Source organism: Nomia melanderi, chromosome 9, assembly GCF_051020985.1.
Source record: "Nomia melanderi isolate GNS246 chromosome 9, iyNomMela1, whole genome shotgun sequence".
In the NCBI taxonomy this organism is placed as follows: domain Eukaryota; kingdom Metazoa; phylum Arthropoda; class Insecta; order Hymenoptera; family Halictidae; genus Nomia; species Nomia melanderi.
In genome coordinates, this window is record NC_135007.1 from 15966066 (window position 1) to 15985792 (window position 19727).

At 41.6% G+C, this 19727-nt stretch overlaps 5 protein-coding genes across 5 annotated transcripts in view; 4 read left to right on the forward strand and 1 right to left on the reverse strand.

Moving 5' to 3' along the window:
* Positions 1–162: 162 nt before the first annotated feature.
* Positions 163–729, reverse strand: Arl6 (ADP ribosylation factor-like 6). The gene is made up of 3 exons (XM_076370688.1): positions 702–729; positions 457–636; positions 163–374 (listed from the first exon to the last, which is right to left on the reverse strand). Exons 1-3 carry the CDS (start codon positions 727–729, stop codon positions 163–165), a joined length of 420 nt encoding a protein of 139 aa, XP_076226803.1.
* On the forward strand, positions 164–2860 carry LOC116432598 (uncharacterized). Its single transcript, XM_076370505.1, has 5 exons — positions 164–329; positions 755–938; positions 1027–1511; positions 1585–1920; positions 1992–2860. Exons 2-5 carry the CDS (start codon positions 875–877, stop codon positions 2685–2687), a joined length of 1581 nt encoding a protein of 526 aa, XP_076226620.1. The 5' UTR covers positions 164–329; positions 755–874; the 3' UTR covers positions 2688–2860.
* Positions 2861–3390: 530 nt separating this feature from the next.
* Positions 3391–5496, forward strand: LTV1 (LTV1 ribosome biogenesis factor). Its single transcript, XM_031989671.2, has 7 exons — positions 3391–3561; positions 3654–4221; positions 4292–4488; positions 4561–4689; positions 4750–4941; positions 5008–5256; positions 5329–5496. The coding sequence occupies exons 1-7, from the start codon at positions 3559–3561 to the stop codon at positions 5440–5442; spliced, it is 1452 nt and encodes a 483-aa protein (XP_031845531.2). The 5' UTR covers positions 3391–3558; the 3' UTR covers positions 5443–5496.
* A 509-nt stretch (positions 5497–6005) lies between these two features.
* On the forward strand, positions 6006–7725 carry Vha13 (V-type proton ATPase subunit Vha13). Its single transcript, XM_031989677.2, has 4 exons — positions 6006–6175; positions 6567–6667; positions 6801–6899; positions 6983–7725. Exons 1-4 carry the CDS (start codon positions 6094–6096, stop codon positions 7055–7057), a joined length of 357 nt encoding a protein of 118 aa, XP_031845537.1. The 5' UTR covers positions 6006–6093; the 3' UTR covers positions 7058–7725.
* Positions 7726–8225: 500 nt separating this feature from the next.
* dnr1 (E3 ubiquitin-protein ligase defense repressor 1) overlaps positions 8226–19727 on the forward strand; it is an 86107-nt gene continuing 74605 nt past the window's right edge. The window contains exon 1 of the mRNA XM_031989704.2: positions 8226–8839. Within this exon, the coding sequence (XP_031845564.2) occupies positions 8753–8839 (87 nt within the window). The 5' untranslated portion in view covers positions 8226–8752. The remainder of the gene's footprint in view (positions 8840–19727) is intronic.

A 19727-nucleotide genomic window follows, 5' to 3' on the forward strand; every position in this document is an offset into this window, starting at 1 on the left:
TATTATAAATTCTGTCACGATTAAATTGCGCGTTTCATTCATACATGATTACCAAAAGTTTAAGTACACTTATGGGAAACGTTACACAGTTGATAAGTTTCGTGATTATAAGTACAAAATGATATGTGGGTCACTTTTAAAATATATAGAATAACATTTTCTTTATCTCTTATTAACATATATGTCCCGAATTTGATCCGTGAGCCACTCTATGCCTGGTTGTAAGCCTTCTCCGGTGATTGCATTTGTTGCTCGTATATGCCAAGGTTTATTTTGTATACGGTCAAGACCAAGCCCGGCAACAAGTTTAACAGTAGTCAGAGAATCAGGTAAATCCATTTTATTCGCCAGAAAGAGTATCGGTATTTTGCGGCCTATAATGTGCGGTGTATAACATGTTATTATCTTAAACATTTGTTGAAGCGAAACAGAAAAAAAGATATGAAACTTCTGTACCTGCTACGTCAGGATGTTGAAGAAGCATATCTAATTCTTCTTTAACCACGACCAATCGTAACTTGTCGCTACTATCAATTATAAAAATAATGCCATGACAATCCTTGTAATAATGTTCCCATAAAGCTCTATGACGGTCATGGCCGGACATATCGAATGCCGTGAAACTGACATTTTTAACTGGAAAAGAACATTGTAATTTTACGAAAAAATTACGTTATGCGAGTGAGTCGTATGTAAATTACGACTACTATTCATTTTATAAAGCGCCATCTCTTCCGTCCTTATTCTTTTCTAGATTATCAGGGAATAAATGAGAATCACTGAATGCATATGGACAAGATCTTGGCGGGATAATGTGTATTTAAAAATAGAGTTGAACTACATATTTTTAATCAAATAATTATTACATTCCATCATGGCAGTAGACAATAGTAGTAAAAATGTTGAAATTTCCGAACAACAATTGGACGAATGTCAAGGTGAACTAAATATCGCTTAAAAATCATCTAACCCTAAATCTTTTCTGGAAATATCTCAATGATAATATTATCATTTATTTCATTTCAGAATCGTTACAAGAAGAAAAGGATAAGTTAAAGAAACAAATAGAAGAGTTGAACTCTATAATTTTGGAAATGCAGTGGAACTTAGATCTTTGTGCATTTAAGAAAATTAAAACTATCCCTGAGTCTAATATTTCTAGTGTTCCCATAGATCCAGATATCTCAAAGGTTCCAAACATTAATGTAGAATTAGCGTCAGACTTATTTAGATTTGCTGGTTTTCGTTGTATTAAATTTACCAAAAATGAATTCATATTTAATTTTTCTTCACAAAGTAAATACGACAAAGATAATATTTTTGCTGTGCAAATATTACATAAAAAACGTAAATGGACATTAGGAAAATGGGTAATGCCAATATCAATTGATTTAGAAGATTTAGTATGTCAGTTTTCCAATGATGCCAGCGATATACCTTGTTTCTTGAAAGCTTGTAAACATTACATAGATTGTTACTTTCTTCGATGTGAACAGTATAATGCATTGAAGGTATATGGTTATCTCTAATTTTTGTAGTTCTTTGAAGTGAGGGAGTAAACCTAATGATGTTCAAAACTTATAGGAAACTGTATCTCATTTGAAAAACTGTACTTTGCAAACAAATGATGGATATACTAACATTATTTTAAATTTAATGGGAGTGCATAATGTTGAAAGTAATGCATACCTAAACATAGATATACATCTTAGATACAATTTTGATGAAATTTGGCCACAGCACATTACAGTTGATTCACAAACACACCAACAATTGAATACACAAATAAAACAGCAGTTAAAAGAATCTCTAATATGTTTCAAATTATGCGATTTATGTAAAGCATTTGAAAAAATGTTTAATGATACTCCATTTACATGGTCAAAAGAAGATGATGAAGACAGCCCTCTAGAAATTAGTGTATGTTGAAAACCTTAGATCATTTGTTGCAAAGAATATACTATTATTGAGGATATTACTTTTCTTTTCAGAATGCAAGTGGGTCAGATGAAGAAGGATTTTTAGACAAATTTTCATTTCGAAAGAAAGAAACTATATCTAAAACTGGTAAAAAAAGAAAACGAAAAGTACGAGACATAAGTAAAGCATATGAATTAAATACTTCAGATAGTGTTGAAGAAAACAATAAATCCATTACTCTTCAAAATGAAGAAGAAATGAGTCAGAATCATAGTGAACATTCTATAAATCAAAACATGAATGCAACTGTATTGCCTGCTCATCATGTAAACACGCAGTACCAAAAGAAATTAAAACAGACAAAATTAAAATTTAAATTAAATGAAAAACCAAATCTGCATATGGACCCTAATACTGTCACTCCTAGAAACATGACTTCTGAAGAAGATGCACTAGATATAAATTTAGATAAGGTGATTACAAGTACTCCAATGCATCGAAGTAGTGCCAAAACAATTATAGCAGAAACTTCCAATGATATTAGCGTTATTGTTAATGACGAACATCCACAAAGTACAACATCATGGAATAAAAGTGACATTGATTCCATTGAAAAACAGAAAGTTGTACACAAGAAGCAACCTCATAAAAATGTACCTTCAAAAACATTACAAACTAAAATGAAGAAAACTGTAAAATCAGTAATAGAATCGAAAGTAAAGAATCAGAACAAAAAGACATCTAAAAAGTTTAAAAAAAAAACCTAATAAAAGTAGAAAACATAAATATTCGATGTAGTTCTTAGTAAAGTAAGATGTATGTGTTTTTTTATGTATAGTATGTGTATGTATCTATTCCTTTTACAAAAGTAAATGCATTTATAACTTTCTATGCTTATCTCATTTCCTTATAGAATAGCAAGTGGTGCTTGAACTGATTGATAAAATAATGCATGTGCAAATAACAGTATTGTTGTAAGCTCGATAATTGAACATCAAACAACGTCGTTCACTCGCCATTGTTTAACTTACATGAAAATTTTTCAACATTATACCCAACAGTGGGCACTATGTCTATGCAACGGTCATCCTCGCGTTTGAAATTATTTATGACCGTCGACTTACCACTGTTGTTAAGGCCCACTACTAAAACGTTTACTTCTTTTTTCCTAAGACCTAAAAGATTCGCTAAACGATCAAAGAGCCCCATTCTCTGTGCTCTCTTGAAGTGTTCTTACGTGTTTATCGAACATCAATAGCGAACGCTGTTAGCATTGATTATTTGAGAGAAGGAAAAGGGTAGACTTTATAATAAAAATATAATTATCTAATCTGTATAAAAATTATTAGTATTTCGCATACTATTCGCAAAGATTATAGACTTTATAGAAGACCAATATTTCGAACAATTATTTCATGAAACTTTAACCTTTGCTTTCGCTATAATACAATTTCAATTCACAATTTCAACCGCGAAGTTGAGAGACACTGCTAAAACACATGCTTTTGTAGTACCTTCTTGAACAAGGTAATTCCTGAAGTATGAATGTAAGATTTGTCATATGAAAAAGTTCAAATTAATAGTTCTTGTATACAGTTATTATTAAATTCTGTATGTTAAACTTGAAATATTAAGAAAATGGTAAGTTATACGCAATAGTAGTATGTTATAACATTATGTCATGAGCTAGGTTATCTTTTACGTTACATACGGAATTTAAAAATATTTTTCAGCCGAAGGGTAAAGCAAAAAAGTTCATCGATAAGAAAAATTCGGTGACATTTCATTTAGTTCATCGGTCGCAAAAAGATCCGTTAGTTGCCGATGAAAATGCCCCTCAACGAGTTCTCGTGCCTGCAGGAGATACACAGCCAGCTAAGTCAGAGAAAAACCAGCTAAGCGATAGCAAACGCAAGAAAGAACAACAAAAATATGGCATATACTTTGATGATGATTATGATTACCTGCAGCATCTTAAAGATATAAATACATTGACAGCCGAATGGGAACGTGTAGATTATACAAACAATTCAAGAAAAAATGAGGAAGGAGATGACAAAGTTGCACCAAAAATTAATTTACCTTCTTCCGTGTTTGCCTCAAATGTGGAAGAAAAAGTTGGACTTCTCAATAAAGCAGCCCCTGTTTCTGGATTACAATTAAACTTGGATCCTGATGTAGTTGCTGCAATGGATGATGATTTTGACTATAGTGATCCTGAAAATGAATTGGAAGATAATTTCGTGGAATTAGCCAATGCTGGAAACAGTGACTATGAGTCTGAGAATGAAGAAAAGTATGGTATGTAAAAGTATATCATTTACATGTTATAATGAATATATGTTTCACATATATAACTTGAATGCAACAGATCAATCATCTAATGTTTCATCTGAGGACCATATGGCATTATCTGATGAAGAACAAGATGAAGTGTGTAGTTTGAATGGTCCTCAGTATACCTTTAGGGAAGAAGAAACAAAATCACGTTTTACAGAATATTCAATGAGCAGTAGTGTTATAAGAAGAAACGAACAATTAACTCTCTTGGATGATAAATTTGAAAAAGTTAGTATATAACATTAAAATGTTTCCCCTCTTCTCTTAATCAGCTTATACTTTCTATTATTACATTGGCAGATGTATGCAGCATATGATGAAAATGAAATTGGTGCTTTAGATTGTGATGAAATTGAAGGATATGTAGCTCCAGATTCAGACTTACTCCTACAGTGTGCAACTGAATTTGAAAAACAACAAAATGAAAATGTAAGTATTATAAATTAATTTTTGTAGGACAAAAATTCATGATGTACTTAACATTTATAGGCCGAAAATATTGCACAACTTATGAAAGATAGAATGAAAATATTGGAACATGAATATTCTAGTTCTGAGGATGAAAATAATTTGGAAGATCTTGTAGTTGAGGCAAGACAAAGGGATCAGTGGGATTGTGAAAGTATCATTAGTACATATAGTAATATTTATAATCATCCAAAATTAATTTCTGAGCCCAAGGTATAGTACTTAAACCTATTTTCATTGTGTTGTATGTAGTGTCTGTAATCATATTTTTGTTTACAGCCTCTACAAAAAATTAAAGTCAATCCGAGAACTGGTATTCCAAAAAATGTGTTGGATGTAAATTCTGGAAAACTTACAGCTAAAACTTTAGCTCAGTTTGATCAACAGAATGAAAATTCTAAAGTAAAGGGACCCCAATCTGTTGCTGAGACCATGAAATCAACTTTGAGTACATTAAGTATAAGACCTAAAGATGAAACTCCAGACGAAAGAAAAGAAAGGAAAAAAGCCCTCAAAGAATATAGAAAAGTAATATTTATTTGTTCACTTTTAGTATCCATGGTATAAGACACTAGTGAAATCGTTAATTATTAATTGTAGGAAAGAAGGGTGGAACGGAAAGCGAACACTGAAGCTTTTAAAGAGGAAAAGAAACGCCAAGAGAAAATTTTCTTGAACAATAAACAGCACATTCAAGGAACTCGTATACTTTAGTGTATAAATTTTTGTATATTCTACTTCGTGCAGAAAATTAAATAATTGACGATAGTTTATACTTGTTATTGTACATTGAGCATGTACTTGTACACATTTTAAATATATTTAATACACCTTTTTAAATGCTTGCATTCATGAAGTGAATAAGAAGAGACTTACTTCCAGATGAAGATCGTACAACGGTTGAGAATGGTCAAAACAAAAATTATAACATGTGTAAAACATATCAACTTATTTTTTAAATTATATTTAATATTAATAACCATACGATAAAATACTTGATAATTTCGAAGTTGGTTTAGTTCGAGAATCGAAATATCGAAAGCGCGAGAAACGATTTGATGTATAAAAAAAAAGGAAAAGAAAATGATATATGTAGTAAACATTGAAAGAATTAGTGTTATGTAACGTGAAAGGTACATTTCTTTTCACTGTTAGATGAATTTTAATATATTTTATATTTATTACTTATTAATTATTTCGTAAATTCTGATTGGTGCCCTTGTTAATTGCGTGAAGACTGCACACGTGAGAGCACAACCTAGAGCGCCATCACTTAAGGCGGGGCAAACAACGGAAACTCCAAAGTCATATGATCGATTTGTGATTCTTTCGTGCGGAATACACTTCTGTTCCTTCGTTGCAAAGATGGCCAGCCAGACGCAAGGTATTCAACAGCTTCTGGCAGCCGAAAAGAGAGCTGCAGAGAAAGTTTCAGAAGCAAGAAAACGTGAGTCTTTATTCAACTACTGGAATTCATATTTTAGTGCTGATCTGTTTCGTATATAACACTTTACGATGAACTCTTCTATGACCCTGAATTTAACTGGGTGTAACCTTTCAAAAGTATTGAAGAAATTCAGATATTTCAAGTTACATGAATCAAGGTAACGCATCTTAGTAAAGAATTTAATCATGTTTTATTCATTTATTTCGCATATAAATGTAGAACTCGAATGTGTCAGAGAAGTATATGGTTAAATGATTCTTTTGCCATAAAACAGAGTTAATAACCTTTGCTAATATACTGTATGTACGAATTTATGGTTTTATTTTCTTAAAATATTCACAATTATTTATTACAAGCTTGATATAACTTTAAAATATAACTTTCCATTTAGGCAAAGCACGTCGATTGAAACAAGCCAAGGAAGAAGCTCAAGATGAAATTGAGAAATATAGACAAGAAAGGGAAAGACAATTCCGTGAATTTGAAGCCAAGGTAACAGTCATTCCCATGAATAGTTTCTTGATAACATAAATCATTTAAAAAATTCCATTGAACCGTCAGAGATTCATGGCAAAGGAGAATATTGCTCAATGTTTAATTAAGTATAAGTTATTTCGATATTTAGCATATGGGCTCGAAAGAAGACGTAGCTGCACGTATAGAAGCTGATACGAAAGTGAAAATAGAAGATATGAATCAAGCTGTTTCCGTGCACAAGGACATGGTACGTTGTATACATAGACTAATGAAATAAGAATATCCCTAATAGAGTATATATACATCATCACTTTGATTTATGTTATTCAGGTAATGCTTACAATTTTGAAGTTGGTATACAACATCCAACCAGAGTTGCACAAGAATTACCGCAACGAAATTTAAATTGGATGGAATGCGTTGACGCGTATAAATATTGCATCTTATGCTATAAATGTACATTAAGTACTTTCCTTTATCATATCTTAAAACGTATCTATTCTGCCGTTATGTTGTACTTTTATCAGAGAAAGTGTATACCTTTTAATCATAGATGGTGGTACTGAAATTACTAGAATTTTTGTCTGCGGTTGCTACACGACAATAAATGTAGTCGTAATTATGCTGAGCTTTTACCACCATGTTGGAAAGTTTAAGATTTAGAGTAGCTGCATCGCGGTAGTAGTGTAAATGTATTAAAGAGGTTGTCGTCATTGTGATATATCATGGCCTAGATATATTAGGATGACGTGTAAATGTTAAAACTTAGGGTGGTGGCAAAAATTATACATCATTAAATGTATGTTGCTAGATGTCATTCCATAATTCTGCTGCATCGAGGACACAAATTGTGATTACAGAATACCCGTACAACTCCCGAGAATCACGGTCAAGCTCCCAATTCGACAGGGTTCTCGCGACGATGTACGGAACCACCATTTGTTTTGTTTGAAATTTTTAAACGTTGTTAAGTTATACAAAATAATACTTATACCTCATGTGTATACCCTGTCTCTGCGAGCCGGTAAATCTGTACAGTATTAATATTCAACAATAAAAATAACTAGAACCTACCCGAGTTTGACTACACAACTATATTACGAGTACGTATTTCAACGTATTTGCAATCTCTACTGCAAAATGAAATATGTTTTGCAATTACGTAACCTACGCTTACGTAACAGTTTTCGTGACCGTTAAATATTTACGGTAATGCTCAAAATTGGGCCATGCGAACCAATCGAATATTTCATAATCCATTATTAAGCAACGGTATAATGGTAAACCGATTTTATCGCATTCAGAAAAAGAGAAGACAATTCGAATTCAATTACCGTATCACCGATTTGTCGCCTCGTGAATTTTTCAGTTCTAAGATTTGAATATACAGGTTCATAAGTTCCCTATCACTCTACGGCGCAAACGCAGGTACGGTTAAATTTTCCGCTGCGGCGTAATTGGTTGTTTCTGTCGAGGTCGGTCGCGATTGGCTGGAGGATCGGACGGAAAAGAAAACGTTCGAAAATGTAGAGGGGGAATCAGCTGTGTAAACCTAACCTTCCCTCATCCGACTGATCGTGCTCGCGAACAGCGGTTCGTCGGGTTGCGCGTAGTGCGTGAGTATGTGTGATGTATGCGTTCATACAACACTAGCGCCACTCTACAGAGACCGAAAGGTGATTCGATTTCGCGAACTAATCCTAGCAGCGCGAGCGGTCAGTACGTGTGCCATTCTGCACCGAGAAATGGAAGCCGATGAGACGTGTTCGGCTAGCAGGAACGCGAGCACGTTGCCGATCGACGAGGTCGTGTGCGAGGACACGGTGACAGCTGTGCACGAGTACGCGTTTTAAATCTGTTATGTTTAAAAACGTACCGGGTAATACCGGTCGCCGACCAGCCGCGAATCCGGAGAGGAAAAGATCGTCGCGTGTCGACAGTTTTGTGTGAACGGTGCATTTTTGGTTTTCCCGTTTTTCATTTTCACGTCTCGTCTCGTCACGTCTCGTCACGTCACGCCAGAACGCGGCCGTTAGAAATTCCTCGAGCAAATAAAAAGGGTGTGTGTTTACGGAACGTCTGGATACAATTTTTTGCAAAATGTGGTGTCTCGTTAGCCAAGCAAATTCCGTCATCCTTGAGGTGCAAGTCGACCCCAAAGCCATTGGCCAGGAGTGTCTTGAAAAGGTGAGTCACTCTGTTATTACGCCTTTTTTGTTGTTTCCGATCGACGCAGGGAAAAGTTTCGAAACCGATTAATCACTCGCTACGTTTCCACTTTTCAATCCGGAATTCAATTTCTCCCTTCGATTTGTTTATCCTTCTACTGCGTCGATTGATTTTCGTTTTATAAAAATCTCCACAACGCAACCCTTCCAAGTAACGTCAACATTCGATCCGAAACGAACAGCTGAGGAAACGCAAACAAAACAGCCCGTCCGCCAGCGGAGGACGTTCCTTCGGCTTTTCCCGGAAATATTCATGATTTCCGTGGAAACTCCGGAGGCCGGCTGGATAACCATAGAATCGTTTCATCGAATGCATTAAAAATCGCCGTTGCCCAACGACGCGTATCGGTGCTCGTGTAAACAATAACAAAGCGATCGTTTATCAGCGGACTACATTGTCCCGGTGAAATTCGTATTGCGACACCGCGATAAAGCGAGAGTCGCGAGTATCGCGGTCGATCGACGTCGATAAGTTCTCTCGGCAGAAGTATTGTTCGCGAGGCCGTTGTTCCGGTAGGTCACTGGATCGCGAGCCCTGTTGTCAGAGCCGTCGCGGTGTGAACGACGCCTTAAGGCCAGCTCGTAACTCACGTGCGCAACAGATGCCCCCGAAAACACTCGTTTATACGTACACATTGCGGGCACGATTTGAAATTTGAGATTCGTGTCTAACGACGGGGCACGTCGTCGGCGAGTCGCTCGAAATTTACAGTCCCGTTCGCGGGAACGAATTCGCGTTACGTTCGCGTCGCAATTCAATCTGTACCCGTAAATCTGCGCGAAGTGTACTTACGAAGGTTACCTCGCACGAGGAGCGCAGCGGGAACAATGGCGTCGCAGGTACGAAATAAAATTGTCCCGCTCGCGGTTCGATCGGATCAACTTCGAAAGTGCTTCGCCCGACCGTCTCGCGGGTCGCCTATTGCTCGGAGTAATTGGCGTATTTGAAAGTGAAATGCCCGATCGCCGTGCGAAGCGTCACGGCAGCGTTGCCGACTGAAGGGACACCCTGTGCATTGAACGTAGCGACGCGTTCACCTGTCGCGTTTATCGTGTCTGTTGGAATACAACGGTAGTATCTAGGTTTAAGTGGTTACCACGGTGGAAAAATATTGGTTTAACACGCTTCGTCAAATATTTGAGAAACATTTGTTAAGCCACCCTCGATTTACGCGGAAAGCCGTTCCACGTGGGTTCATTTCACGCGAACGAAAATCGCGTAAATGGAGCCTATCGGTAGAGAAGAAAATATTGAAGAGAAACTAGTGTAAGTTTTAGTTACATATCTGTTTCACATAGTTTAACAAAAGAAATAATAATGAGATTTTAGAAAACGAATGTCTTACTCGCTCTTGCTAAATTGTTCCGATTTACCGCGTAAATCGAGGGTCAGGTGTGTACAAGAAACGCAAAGTGAATGTTCAGAGAATATCGTAAATATTCTGTGAATGTAAAATAGACGTTTAAGAAATATAAAGTAGATATTTGAGAAATAGTTTTCCCGCGAATTATCGATAGGACAATTTATTAGACGAACATAACCGCGAAGAATATACGTCAAGGGGTTGAGGTTTTCCCCGAAGGTCAGAATGGTCTGAGCGGGGGCGTGAAGCGAGGACCATCGTCTGTCCACAAAGGATGGGCTTAAATGTGTTACAGTAGTATCTCAAATAGTTTCTTATATAGAGCCACATAGATCACGTACAGGAAACGTGGGGCCAGAATGTGACGACACATAGAATACCACCTTTAACCCTTTGACGAATGTCGACATTTCGGCGAGATGAAATGTTCGTATTTGGAAAACTATGTCGCAAGCAAATGATTTAATTACTCGGACAAGAGATTAACGTGTAGTTCCTTATTGCTATCAATATATTGTTACGTAATATATTTTAAATAGATAATCAGTTTGAATCAAATTTTACATTTTTTTCAATGCTGTGATAATTAGCGAAGTTGCATAGCTTTATATAAAAACGAGATTTCTCGTTACCAGTGCGCAAGTGGTTAAAAAGATCGTGTACACACGATTCCTTCGCGTTGCGTTCAAAACACACGGACCAGTCTTACTTGTCCAAGGCGGGGACGCGATTTATGAGAATTACATTCGATTTTCGTGGTAAACATACTGAGCAGGAAGCGCATGATGTCACCACGCGAAAAGCAAACAGGTTAATGTGCATCGTTAAGCTGAGGTTCAACGTTTTACGAATGTCGGCATTTCAGCAGGATCAAACTTCGATATACGAAATGCTGAGCTATAAACAAATTACTTAATTGCTCAAACAGCGAGAGGTGAGCACACAGTTCCCTTCCTCTCTATTATTTAAGTTGGCAAATAATCTAGCTCCAGCTGCTGAAGGTTCTATATACTTCAACGAATCCACGTCCGCAAAGGGTTAAAACAAATTAATCCCTTGATTCGATCCCCGTAATTACGGCGATCGATATTTTATTGTCACCTCGAGTCACTCGTGATATTTATGTTTGGTTCAATATTTTTGTCACGAGTCAAACTCGTTAAGCCTTCCGGTCATGGCGTCATATAATGACATACTAAGTAAATACTTGCTGTATTTACATTCGGCAAACTTTGTTTGCAAACGTCCTCATACTATCACAACCATAGATTCTACTTAATACTTTGACTGCCACGTCACCCGAATTCAGATGACACCATTTTTTACACAAACTCAAACATTAATTTTCTCGGTGACGTTTCGAACGAACCGAATTTTGTTGCATGTAAGAGATATAAGAGGGACAACAGAGCAGTCGTTATAAAGAATCTTGAATTTTTAGTTTCTACTTTATTAAGAAAATTATTTTCACCACAGTGTTTATTTGGCAGTCAACGTGTTAACAATGGTGTCGACTTTATCAAATTGTATCACAAAATAAAGCTAAAGACGCACAACTGGACTCAGGAGAAAATAATTCGTGACCGAAAGGGTTGAAGTACTAGGGGTTTGCTAGCGCATTGGCCTAATGGCGCTGTTCGTAGTCAAGGGGTTAAAGAATATTTATTTACAAGAGTACAATCAACGGTGTTGTTATAATCGGCGGTTCTCGCGCGTGGATCGTGTTTTCCTCGCCGGTCGGTTGAGCATTTTCCAACCGATCCCGAGAATCGCGGTCGAGGGGAGTCACGGGCGCATCGACGTCCGTGTCGAAATCGATCGAGGGGAATAAGGAGCGATAAGGTAGCGGGCGTAATCGAGGTGATCGTATATTTAATTTATCCCCGACCTGGGATGACCTCACGGCAACCTCGGTGGTCATTCCACCAGTGGCGACGTCTCCGTTCTTCTTCAGGGTTTAATTCTATTTATAGACGCGAGATGCATCGGTGCGTGCGTGCATGCGTACGTGCGTGCGTGCGTGTAGGGAGCGATCACACGTTCAAACGTGACACGCTGCGCTGCTACGCGGACCAGCTTCGCTCACCTTCGCCGCCTGCTCGGCCTGTTCGCCATGACACTGCGAAGGCCCGATCACCGTTCGTGTAACCCTTAACGGACCGGAAGTGTATCGAGTTTACTCACCGGCGAACATAGATAACAAGGGGAAAATTCACGGAAGTGATATAGCACTATACTTGACCTGTTCATTGTAAATATTACAACAGTAACGATGATTAAAATGGTAAAATGAGGATGGAGTAAGGAAGCCATGACTCTATGGCGACATAAATGGACTTTTTGAAATTTCTCGATAGAAACTTCAAGAGCATCTATCGAGACTTTGATCTATACCACAGTTTGCGTATTGGTAAATCAATGTCTCTAGTAATTCCCCAGAGAAATATCTTCATAATTGCGAAAGGAAATCAGGAATGGGCCGTTTTGATCCGGTAGTTCTAATGTGTATAATACGGCAACTTTGTCATTAATTTATTGGAAAAATAGAAAAGTTCTAAGCACACGTTATGCCTATATTTCCTTTGAAGCATAATAATTGATCACAAGGGAATAATATTTACTTTGAATTCGAATGGACTGAATAATATATTTGTTGAATCATGTAGAAAATCTTCACCACGAGTCTCACTCGTTGTTGTAGGGCAAGGGGTTAAAAGTGTCCAGTCCAGGCGTGGGATACGCTCTCGGGCTACACGCCGAGAAATGGCCACGGAACTGGACACGGGTTCGGATCGCGGGAGGTAAACCAAGCGAGCCGACGGTGCCCAATGCAAACGGGAACCCTAGAGCCGTCCGGAGTCTTCCGGCGGGCGCGTGTTTACCTCTAATATCAATCCGAGCGGAGCACTCGACGATGATTACGGTGCAACCAAGTGGGTCAAAGCCTAACTGGGTCGCAATTTCACTGAGCACCGTATTATTAGACGCTTGGAGTGCGCCTACCGCGACAAAATTGCCCGACGCGATGTTAGGTTGACTCACGTCTCATCGTTCTTAGCCGGCTTTACCCGATTTCTCGTCGCGGCGACGCTCGGTTCTTCGATTGATCGGGGATTCCCTTTCCCGCGGATGGATCGGAACATCGGCGACGGAGATATCGACGGGTTCGAATTGAAACCACGAACTAGGGGTGGGACGGCCATTTTCTGGACAGCACTCGATAACTTAAGCAGTATGAGCGATACGAGCAAATGCTTCGAATGAAAGTTGTAGGGTATACGGCTGAATATGGTGGTTACTTTTGTTTACATTACGGGGATATTGTGAAGCTTTCGAAATACTCAGTATTTCTCCATTGCGACGTCGTATAAGTAGAGGAGATTTGCAGAGGATTCATATTTTTGAAAGCAACATCGTTTTGTATGGACTATTGAGTAGTATATTGGTAACCTTCGATTTTCCTTGTGAGAATAGTCGAAATTCGGGGTTTCGTTCGCAGGCAGGACAAACGTGAACGTTGACTTCGCTGTTGCATCACCGCCGAGAAGCAGCGGGCCTCGTCGACGATGCTTACTTTAACCGCGCGGCAATGTTTCCCGGCAATTTCGGTTCCGCCGTGACTGACAGCTCCGTGGGAATCGGGTCGAAGGCGGCAGGGGCTCGATTCCGGAATTCAATTCACGTCGTCTTTTGTCTCGAAGTCGATCCGATTAGCGCGCGGCGGGCGTTTTCAGGATCTAATTTGTGTTTACCGGCGCCTCCTCCGTTTCCCGCCGTTGCGTTCCGTTTCCGATACTCGTCCGACGTACGGCGATCGGGCCGTTTATCTTTCCCGCGTCCCGGAGCTATGCGATTCGAATTAATCGGGAATTATCGGCGAGCCCCGGCGTTGATCGCCCTTAACGGTCGCGCTGGAAACGCGCCCGGCACTTGGAAACTGGAGCTGGAAGCTGGAAAGTAATTTAAAACAAGCGGGAATGGCTGTTTCACTCGGCGCTATTCAGTCGGAAGGGTACAAGTTTTCGAAACTCCGTGCTTAATCGTTTAATTCAACTTCTGGCCGGGGTTTAAGTTGTAGCGATAAAGTTTTCGAGGGCGCGATAGGACAAAGTTCCGCGGAGTGTTTGAATTTCGACGTATCGGCCACTTTCCGAGCGTGTTTATTCCTTTTTGCCCTCTCCCGGATCTATCGGCGAGGTACATTCCTCTGATTCTCCTCTGCTGATACCTTCTGATCCTCTTTTCGCCATCACCGCTCTAATTTTGCCTTATAACAACGCGTCGGACTCGTACTCAAGACTTCCAACGTGATTTAAACACAAAAATTAGTCGGTTCAATCGGGTTCTAAGTAAATATTCTGTAATCAACGATTACACTTAACAGAAAACATAGACATAGAATATATCTAGAATGTATTCTTAGTATCATAAACAAAAGAACACAACGTTGTTCAAGAAATCTCGATCGAACTCCAAGAATCAACAAATTAACTAAAACAAAAAGAATTGCTGTTCATCATCGATTCAAAGTGAGCTACGTGTCGATGACGAAGTAGTCGTACCGATCAGGATCGAGAAAGAAACCATAGGGCAAGTGGTTAACCCGCAGATTTCGTTCGTAGAAAGGTCGTACCGCGGAACAAGAAGCTCCGTTCGATTCTCGGCGGGTCGAGAGATTGCGTTTACATTAAGGGAGCTCGAGCACGATGGAAATCGCGTCCCGGTCGTTGTAATAGATGCAAGAGCTTTGGACCGTTCGGTCACCGCAGCAGAATACGCCGAGCGTCCTGGAAAGTTGAAACGGTTCCGCGTCAGATTCATAATACATTCCCGTGTCCAAGTTAAGTCCCCGGTTTCGCCGCGTCTTGTCTAATTTACGTTCGGTTGCCGGCGAAATCGGTCAACTGGCTTCGAAGCGGAGCAGAACACCTCGGAATTACGTAACGCCCGCCCGCTCGCTCGCACGAAATAATCGCGCGCGACCGGCGCTTCTTCCTTTTCGTCGGTCCTTCGATAACACCTGGCCGCCGGAGCGATTACGTTGGGAGTTCGATCGGATTTCATCGGTAATCGAGAGGACAGGCGAATTACATAAAACGGCGTGGACGAGCAAACGTAAAGGAGCCGTGTGTAATCGAAACGTTTCCGTGCCTCCAGAAGTGCGTTTCAAATTTCTTCGTGCACCGCGATATCGTTCGTTTTCTCCGAAGTTGATTTAAAGCGCAAACGTTCCTCCTCGAGCGAAGTGCCGTCAGACGTTGCCGAGCAAGAGCAACGTTTGAACATTTTTAATCGCGCAAACACGAGCTTCTTTCCGATGAAAAGTAAACAATTCCCTCTAAGGGGAGAACGACATCGAGAAACACATTTGATTGTAAATCAAATTTCCCCGGAGATAGCTCGGTTGTTCCTACGCGAGGAAGCCGGTCCTTCGATGAATTCGTTCGGCGCCAGTGCAAAATCGTCCAATGACGGATTTAAATAATCGCGAGGCTTCAACGCGGTTCAAAGATCGCTTGCTCTCGCGTTTCATTGCTCTCGACGAAACTGGCAACAGCGCAATTTCAATTAACTACTGAATTTTAACGATATCGTTTTTTTTTACGCCGACAGGAAGATTGATCGGTGAGTCCAAAGTGGAATCGATCGGTATTCGTCTGTTCGAACCTGCGATCTATCTATAGATGGCATCGATTATCCTGACGTCTATAAACGATTTCGTCGACGAGATACGCGTCACGGGTACATCGTATTTCTTCGGTAGTCTATTCGACGAAGAAACCGGCGGCGGCGAATAGTTCGAAGGCATTGCGTCGGAGTTTAATTAGCTGCGCGAACGATATTCGGTCTTCTTTCACGGCCGCGGGGAATGTTCATTTAACTTGAACCATTTCCGAATTTCTCGCGAGGCCGCGGGCATACGTTGAAAGAACGTCGATCCAGGCAGACTCGTCGCAGGAATCTCATTACGCCACTTAATTGCGTTCCGCAGGAACCTTCTCTTCCGTTGCTGAATGCGCTTTCAGTCCTTTCCTTCTTTTGGAATTGTCCGACTCGTCCTGTCGGGCTTCGCCTCGTCGCATCGCATCGCGCCGCTCGCTTTACCTCCCTTTGCAAGAAATTTCATTTTCAACTTTTTTCCGCGCTCCCACGTTCAGCGCAGGGAACGATTTTTACACGATAGACCGATCGCGTCGATTGCTCGCTGCTTCTCGCGGGACGTCGAGTTGAATGCAAATTCGCTTTAGATTGCCATTGGTGACGCGAAACGTCCTTTTCCATAGATACCCTCGCAAAAAACGGTACACACACAGTCAACTAAACATTTACGTAATGTGGCACGATTTGTCTTTATATTTGTTAGTTATTGACGCGACTGCGCAGCTTTAAAGAAGATTTTCGAAGGATTAAACACGGACCTAATCGATTGCGACCTCACCGCTTTCGCAATTCAAATAATTCCAAGTAGGATTAACCCTTTGAAATCTCTAGGCTCCAATATTGCACATTATAATGTTAAATATTTTAATGAATCTTAAAGAAACTACCCTGAAATCATTCGATTTTCCACACACCCAAATTTTGTACCAAGGAAAATAAAAGACCGAAGAAACGTTGTAGCGTTCCTCACTTTCGCTAGGAATACGCGAGTAACGCCGAACGCGAGACACCGAGCGAAGGCTTGTCTTATTCAACGATCGCCACCGTTCGCGCGATTCGATCTCGCCGGCGACGTTATTAAACGCACAGAAAAGAGGCAGAAAGCGGCGGCCCCGCCTCGGCAGTTTCATCGCGAATCCACGCACGTCGCGGGTTGATGTAGTTGCAACGAGTTCTCGTCGGGCGCGGCACGTCGTCCGCCGTCGCGGCAGCCGTGCATCTAATTAATAGGATTAATTAAGAAGTTTCGCGCCGTGTTCTACGAGTACCGTCAGCAGCTTCCCTTATAATTTTTCTTTCTCGTCTAGCCGCGTAAATCACCGCGCGTACAATTACGTGTCCACGGAAAAAACAGAAATCGAGTGGGATCGAAAGCTCGTTGAACGGGGAACGGGACGCGGAGTAAGGGGTGGGAGGGAGGGGTGACGGGAGAGATTAGAGAGGAAGAGGAGAGAGGAGGCTGACGGAACTCGTTAATTGGATCTGCACGCGACAACGACAGGCACCGAGAACACGCGGGCAGAACGTTAACCGGGAACAGGGACGAGAACGCGCGAGACGGCGGGGCATAAAGTATTAAATGAACGACCTTCTTGAAGTTACGTCTCTCGTGGGTCTGAGTTAGGAAAGTAATCGACGCCAAGAGAAAGAGTAATAGCGGACGGAACGGAGCGGCGGAGACCGCGTCGGATGCTACCGAGGGGGTAGCGAGCTCGTTCATCACTGCCCGCCACCCCTAAATGTTTCCTTTGTGGGTTTTGAAACTTTTAGTAGCGGCCGTATCCGTGTCCAGCGCTATCTCATCGATTCTTCCACAGCGGTGCGAACCTATGGGATTTGTCCCTTGCAGATACGTAATCCACCCTGTCGTTATTCTCTCGCCCGCGATCCCGATACGCGCGCTCCGTCGATTAGAGATTTTCCAGTTTTATCTTCGCCGTCCAATCGTTCCGACTCGCAGGCTCGAACTTCGGAGATGTTTCTCGGCCGAAGGAGACGAGAAAGCCGAGAGGAACCTAACGGGAATCGACAACAAATCTGTCGATAGGAATATTTACGCTTCCCTCGTTTAACGGAATTCAACGTGAAAGGCCGCTGCCTTCGCGTCGAGTTCTTCGGCAGAACTCCCACCCGAATATTCTCTTAACGCTGTTTTATCGTGTAAATGTAATTCATTCCAACGGTTTCCTTTGTGGAACGAAGAGGAGGGAGCGCGACGGAACCTCCTCGCAGCTGATCCGTCGCGTTTAAAGAGCCGCTGTATAATGCCATGTCCAGAAGCTTAACGGATTTACAACTGTTTCACGCGATCAAAAGCCTGTTACCGCTCCGGAGAACGACCAGACTCGACTCTCCTTTGCCTCGTTGCCCGTACTTATACCTCCATTTTCCGTCGCGGAAAAGTTCATTCCGAGACTCCTCCCGCCGCGGCCTTTTTACTTCTGTCCGACCGTTTCCGCGCGAACGGAACGCTCCTCCTCCGCGACGACGATTTTCTTCGAATTATATACTTAACGCGATTGCCGATCGAACTTCGGAGCGCCCCGAGTTCCCCAACACCGACGGCAATCGCTCCGCTAACTCGCCCGAAAGTTTCCCACGAGTTGTTCCCCTCTTTTCCTTTCAATTGGAACGTCGATCTGCCCTATCTCGGCGAGCATCCGCGCATCGCTCGGCTGTTCCCCGCAAATTCAACGTATCTCGTCCGTGGTTCTTGGTATGAAACGTCACGAGCATTCGGGGCTACGAAGAGACGCGTGCACGAACACAAGCCGCTTCCGAGATTCGAGGCGCACGTTCGCGGGATGTCGAGCAGCGATCGAATTCCTGCGGACTGCGCGTAGTCTAGAATCTCGCTCCGTCGTTCGCGCTTTTATCGATGGTCGAGCCACGCTGGACGAACAGATCTAAGACCTGTGTATAACGCAGTTCCTGAAAAATCGGAGGAGCAGGAGCTGTCAATCTTCTGTCCTTCAGCCAATAAGGCTGCCCTTTTGACTTTTCAACCTGTGAGTTAAGTGTCTGCCAACTCGTCGGAGTTCTATTACACACAGGTTCCATGAAAATGCACAAACGAAACCCGAATCGAACGCTTCGGCGGGAATGTTCTGTGGTTTAATTCCGTTTACGCCGAGAACAATCGAAACGCGAGGAGTCGCGACGGAAAGCAGACGGTTTCGTTCGTTGCTCGCGCGATCAGCAGCCCGATGGCCAACGAAATCCTCGGCCAGGCAAAGTCGGAGCGGAGTTTCGGCGAGAAAGTTGAAAGATTACCGCTTAAGAGCGGCAGATTTAGCGATTCAAGCGATTCAGCGATTTAACGGGGGAACGTTTGCCCGGCGCGTCGGCTCTCCGCGGCGGGCCGGCACCGGCTAGAGGATTTCTAAAGCGATTGCTCGGTTCTTCTGCCGCGGGAAAAACAGACGGAAACGGGGGAACAGTAATATCTGGGTTACAGGTCGAATGAAATGTTAGCGGTGATTGGATTCTCGACGACCGAAACGGAAATTGGATGAAATACGTTAAATTGGAAGTGACGCGACAGTCGGAAATGAAAAGATCCTCGTTTCTCGTCGCTCAGACCCTCGACGAGCACTCACCTACCCCGGCCCGTACTTTCGCCGCTCGCGCGGGGCGACAGCGAATCCGCGAGTTCGCCGCCTAGTTTCTCAATTCCGATTTTTCCCGCAGAGAGAGCGGAAACGGGCGAGCTCGCGCACGTAATTCGGAACAATGGATTCCCCGGCGGATCCGCGGGCTTCTCGGGAACCGTAATTCAAAGTTCGACGATTTTTTCCCATTCGCTCGTTTCGTTTGCAGTTC

Coding starts and splice junctions, on each gene's coding strand:
- Arl6 (XM_076370688.1), bottom strand. CDS start 729: ATGGCGCTTTATAAAATGAATAGTAGTC. Junction 637..701: donor TTATAAAATGAATAGTAGTC/GTAATTTACATA, acceptor GTTCTTTTCCAG/TTAAAAATGTCAGTTTCACG. Junction 375..456: donor TCAACATCCTGACGTAGCAG/GTACAGAAGTTT, acceptor CGCACATTATAG/GCCGCAAAATACCGATACTC.
- LOC116432598 (XM_076370505.1), top strand. CDS start 875: ATGGCAGTAGACAATAGTAGTAAAAATGTTGAAATTTCCGAACAACAA. Junction 939..1,026: donor ACAATTGGACGAATGTCAAG/GTGAACTAAATA, acceptor ATTTCATTTCAG/AATCGTTACAAGAAGAAAAG. Junction 1,921..1,991: donor ACAGCCCTCTAGAAATTAGT/GTATGTTGAAAA, acceptor TTTTCTTTTCAG/AATGCAAGTGGGTCAGATGA.
- LTV1 (XM_031989671.2), top strand. Junction 4,489..4,560: donor TGGATGATAAATTTGAAAAA/GTTAGTATATAA, acceptor TTACATTGGCAG/ATGTATGCAGCATATGATGA. Junction 4,690..4,749: donor AAAAACAACAAAATGAAAAT/GTAAGTATTATA, acceptor TAACATTTATAG/GCCGAAAATATTGCACAACT.
- Vha13 (XM_031989677.2), top strand. CDS start 6,094: ATGGCCAGCCAGACGCAAGGTATTCAACAGCTTCTGGCAGCCGAAAAG. Junction 6,176..6,566: donor AGTTTCAGAAGCAAGAAAAC/GTGAGTCTTTAT, acceptor CTTTCCATTTAG/GCAAAGCACGTCGATTGAAA. Junction 6,900..6,982: donor TTTCCGTGCACAAGGACATG/GTACGTTGTATA, acceptor TATGTTATTCAG/GTAATGCTTACAATTTTGAA.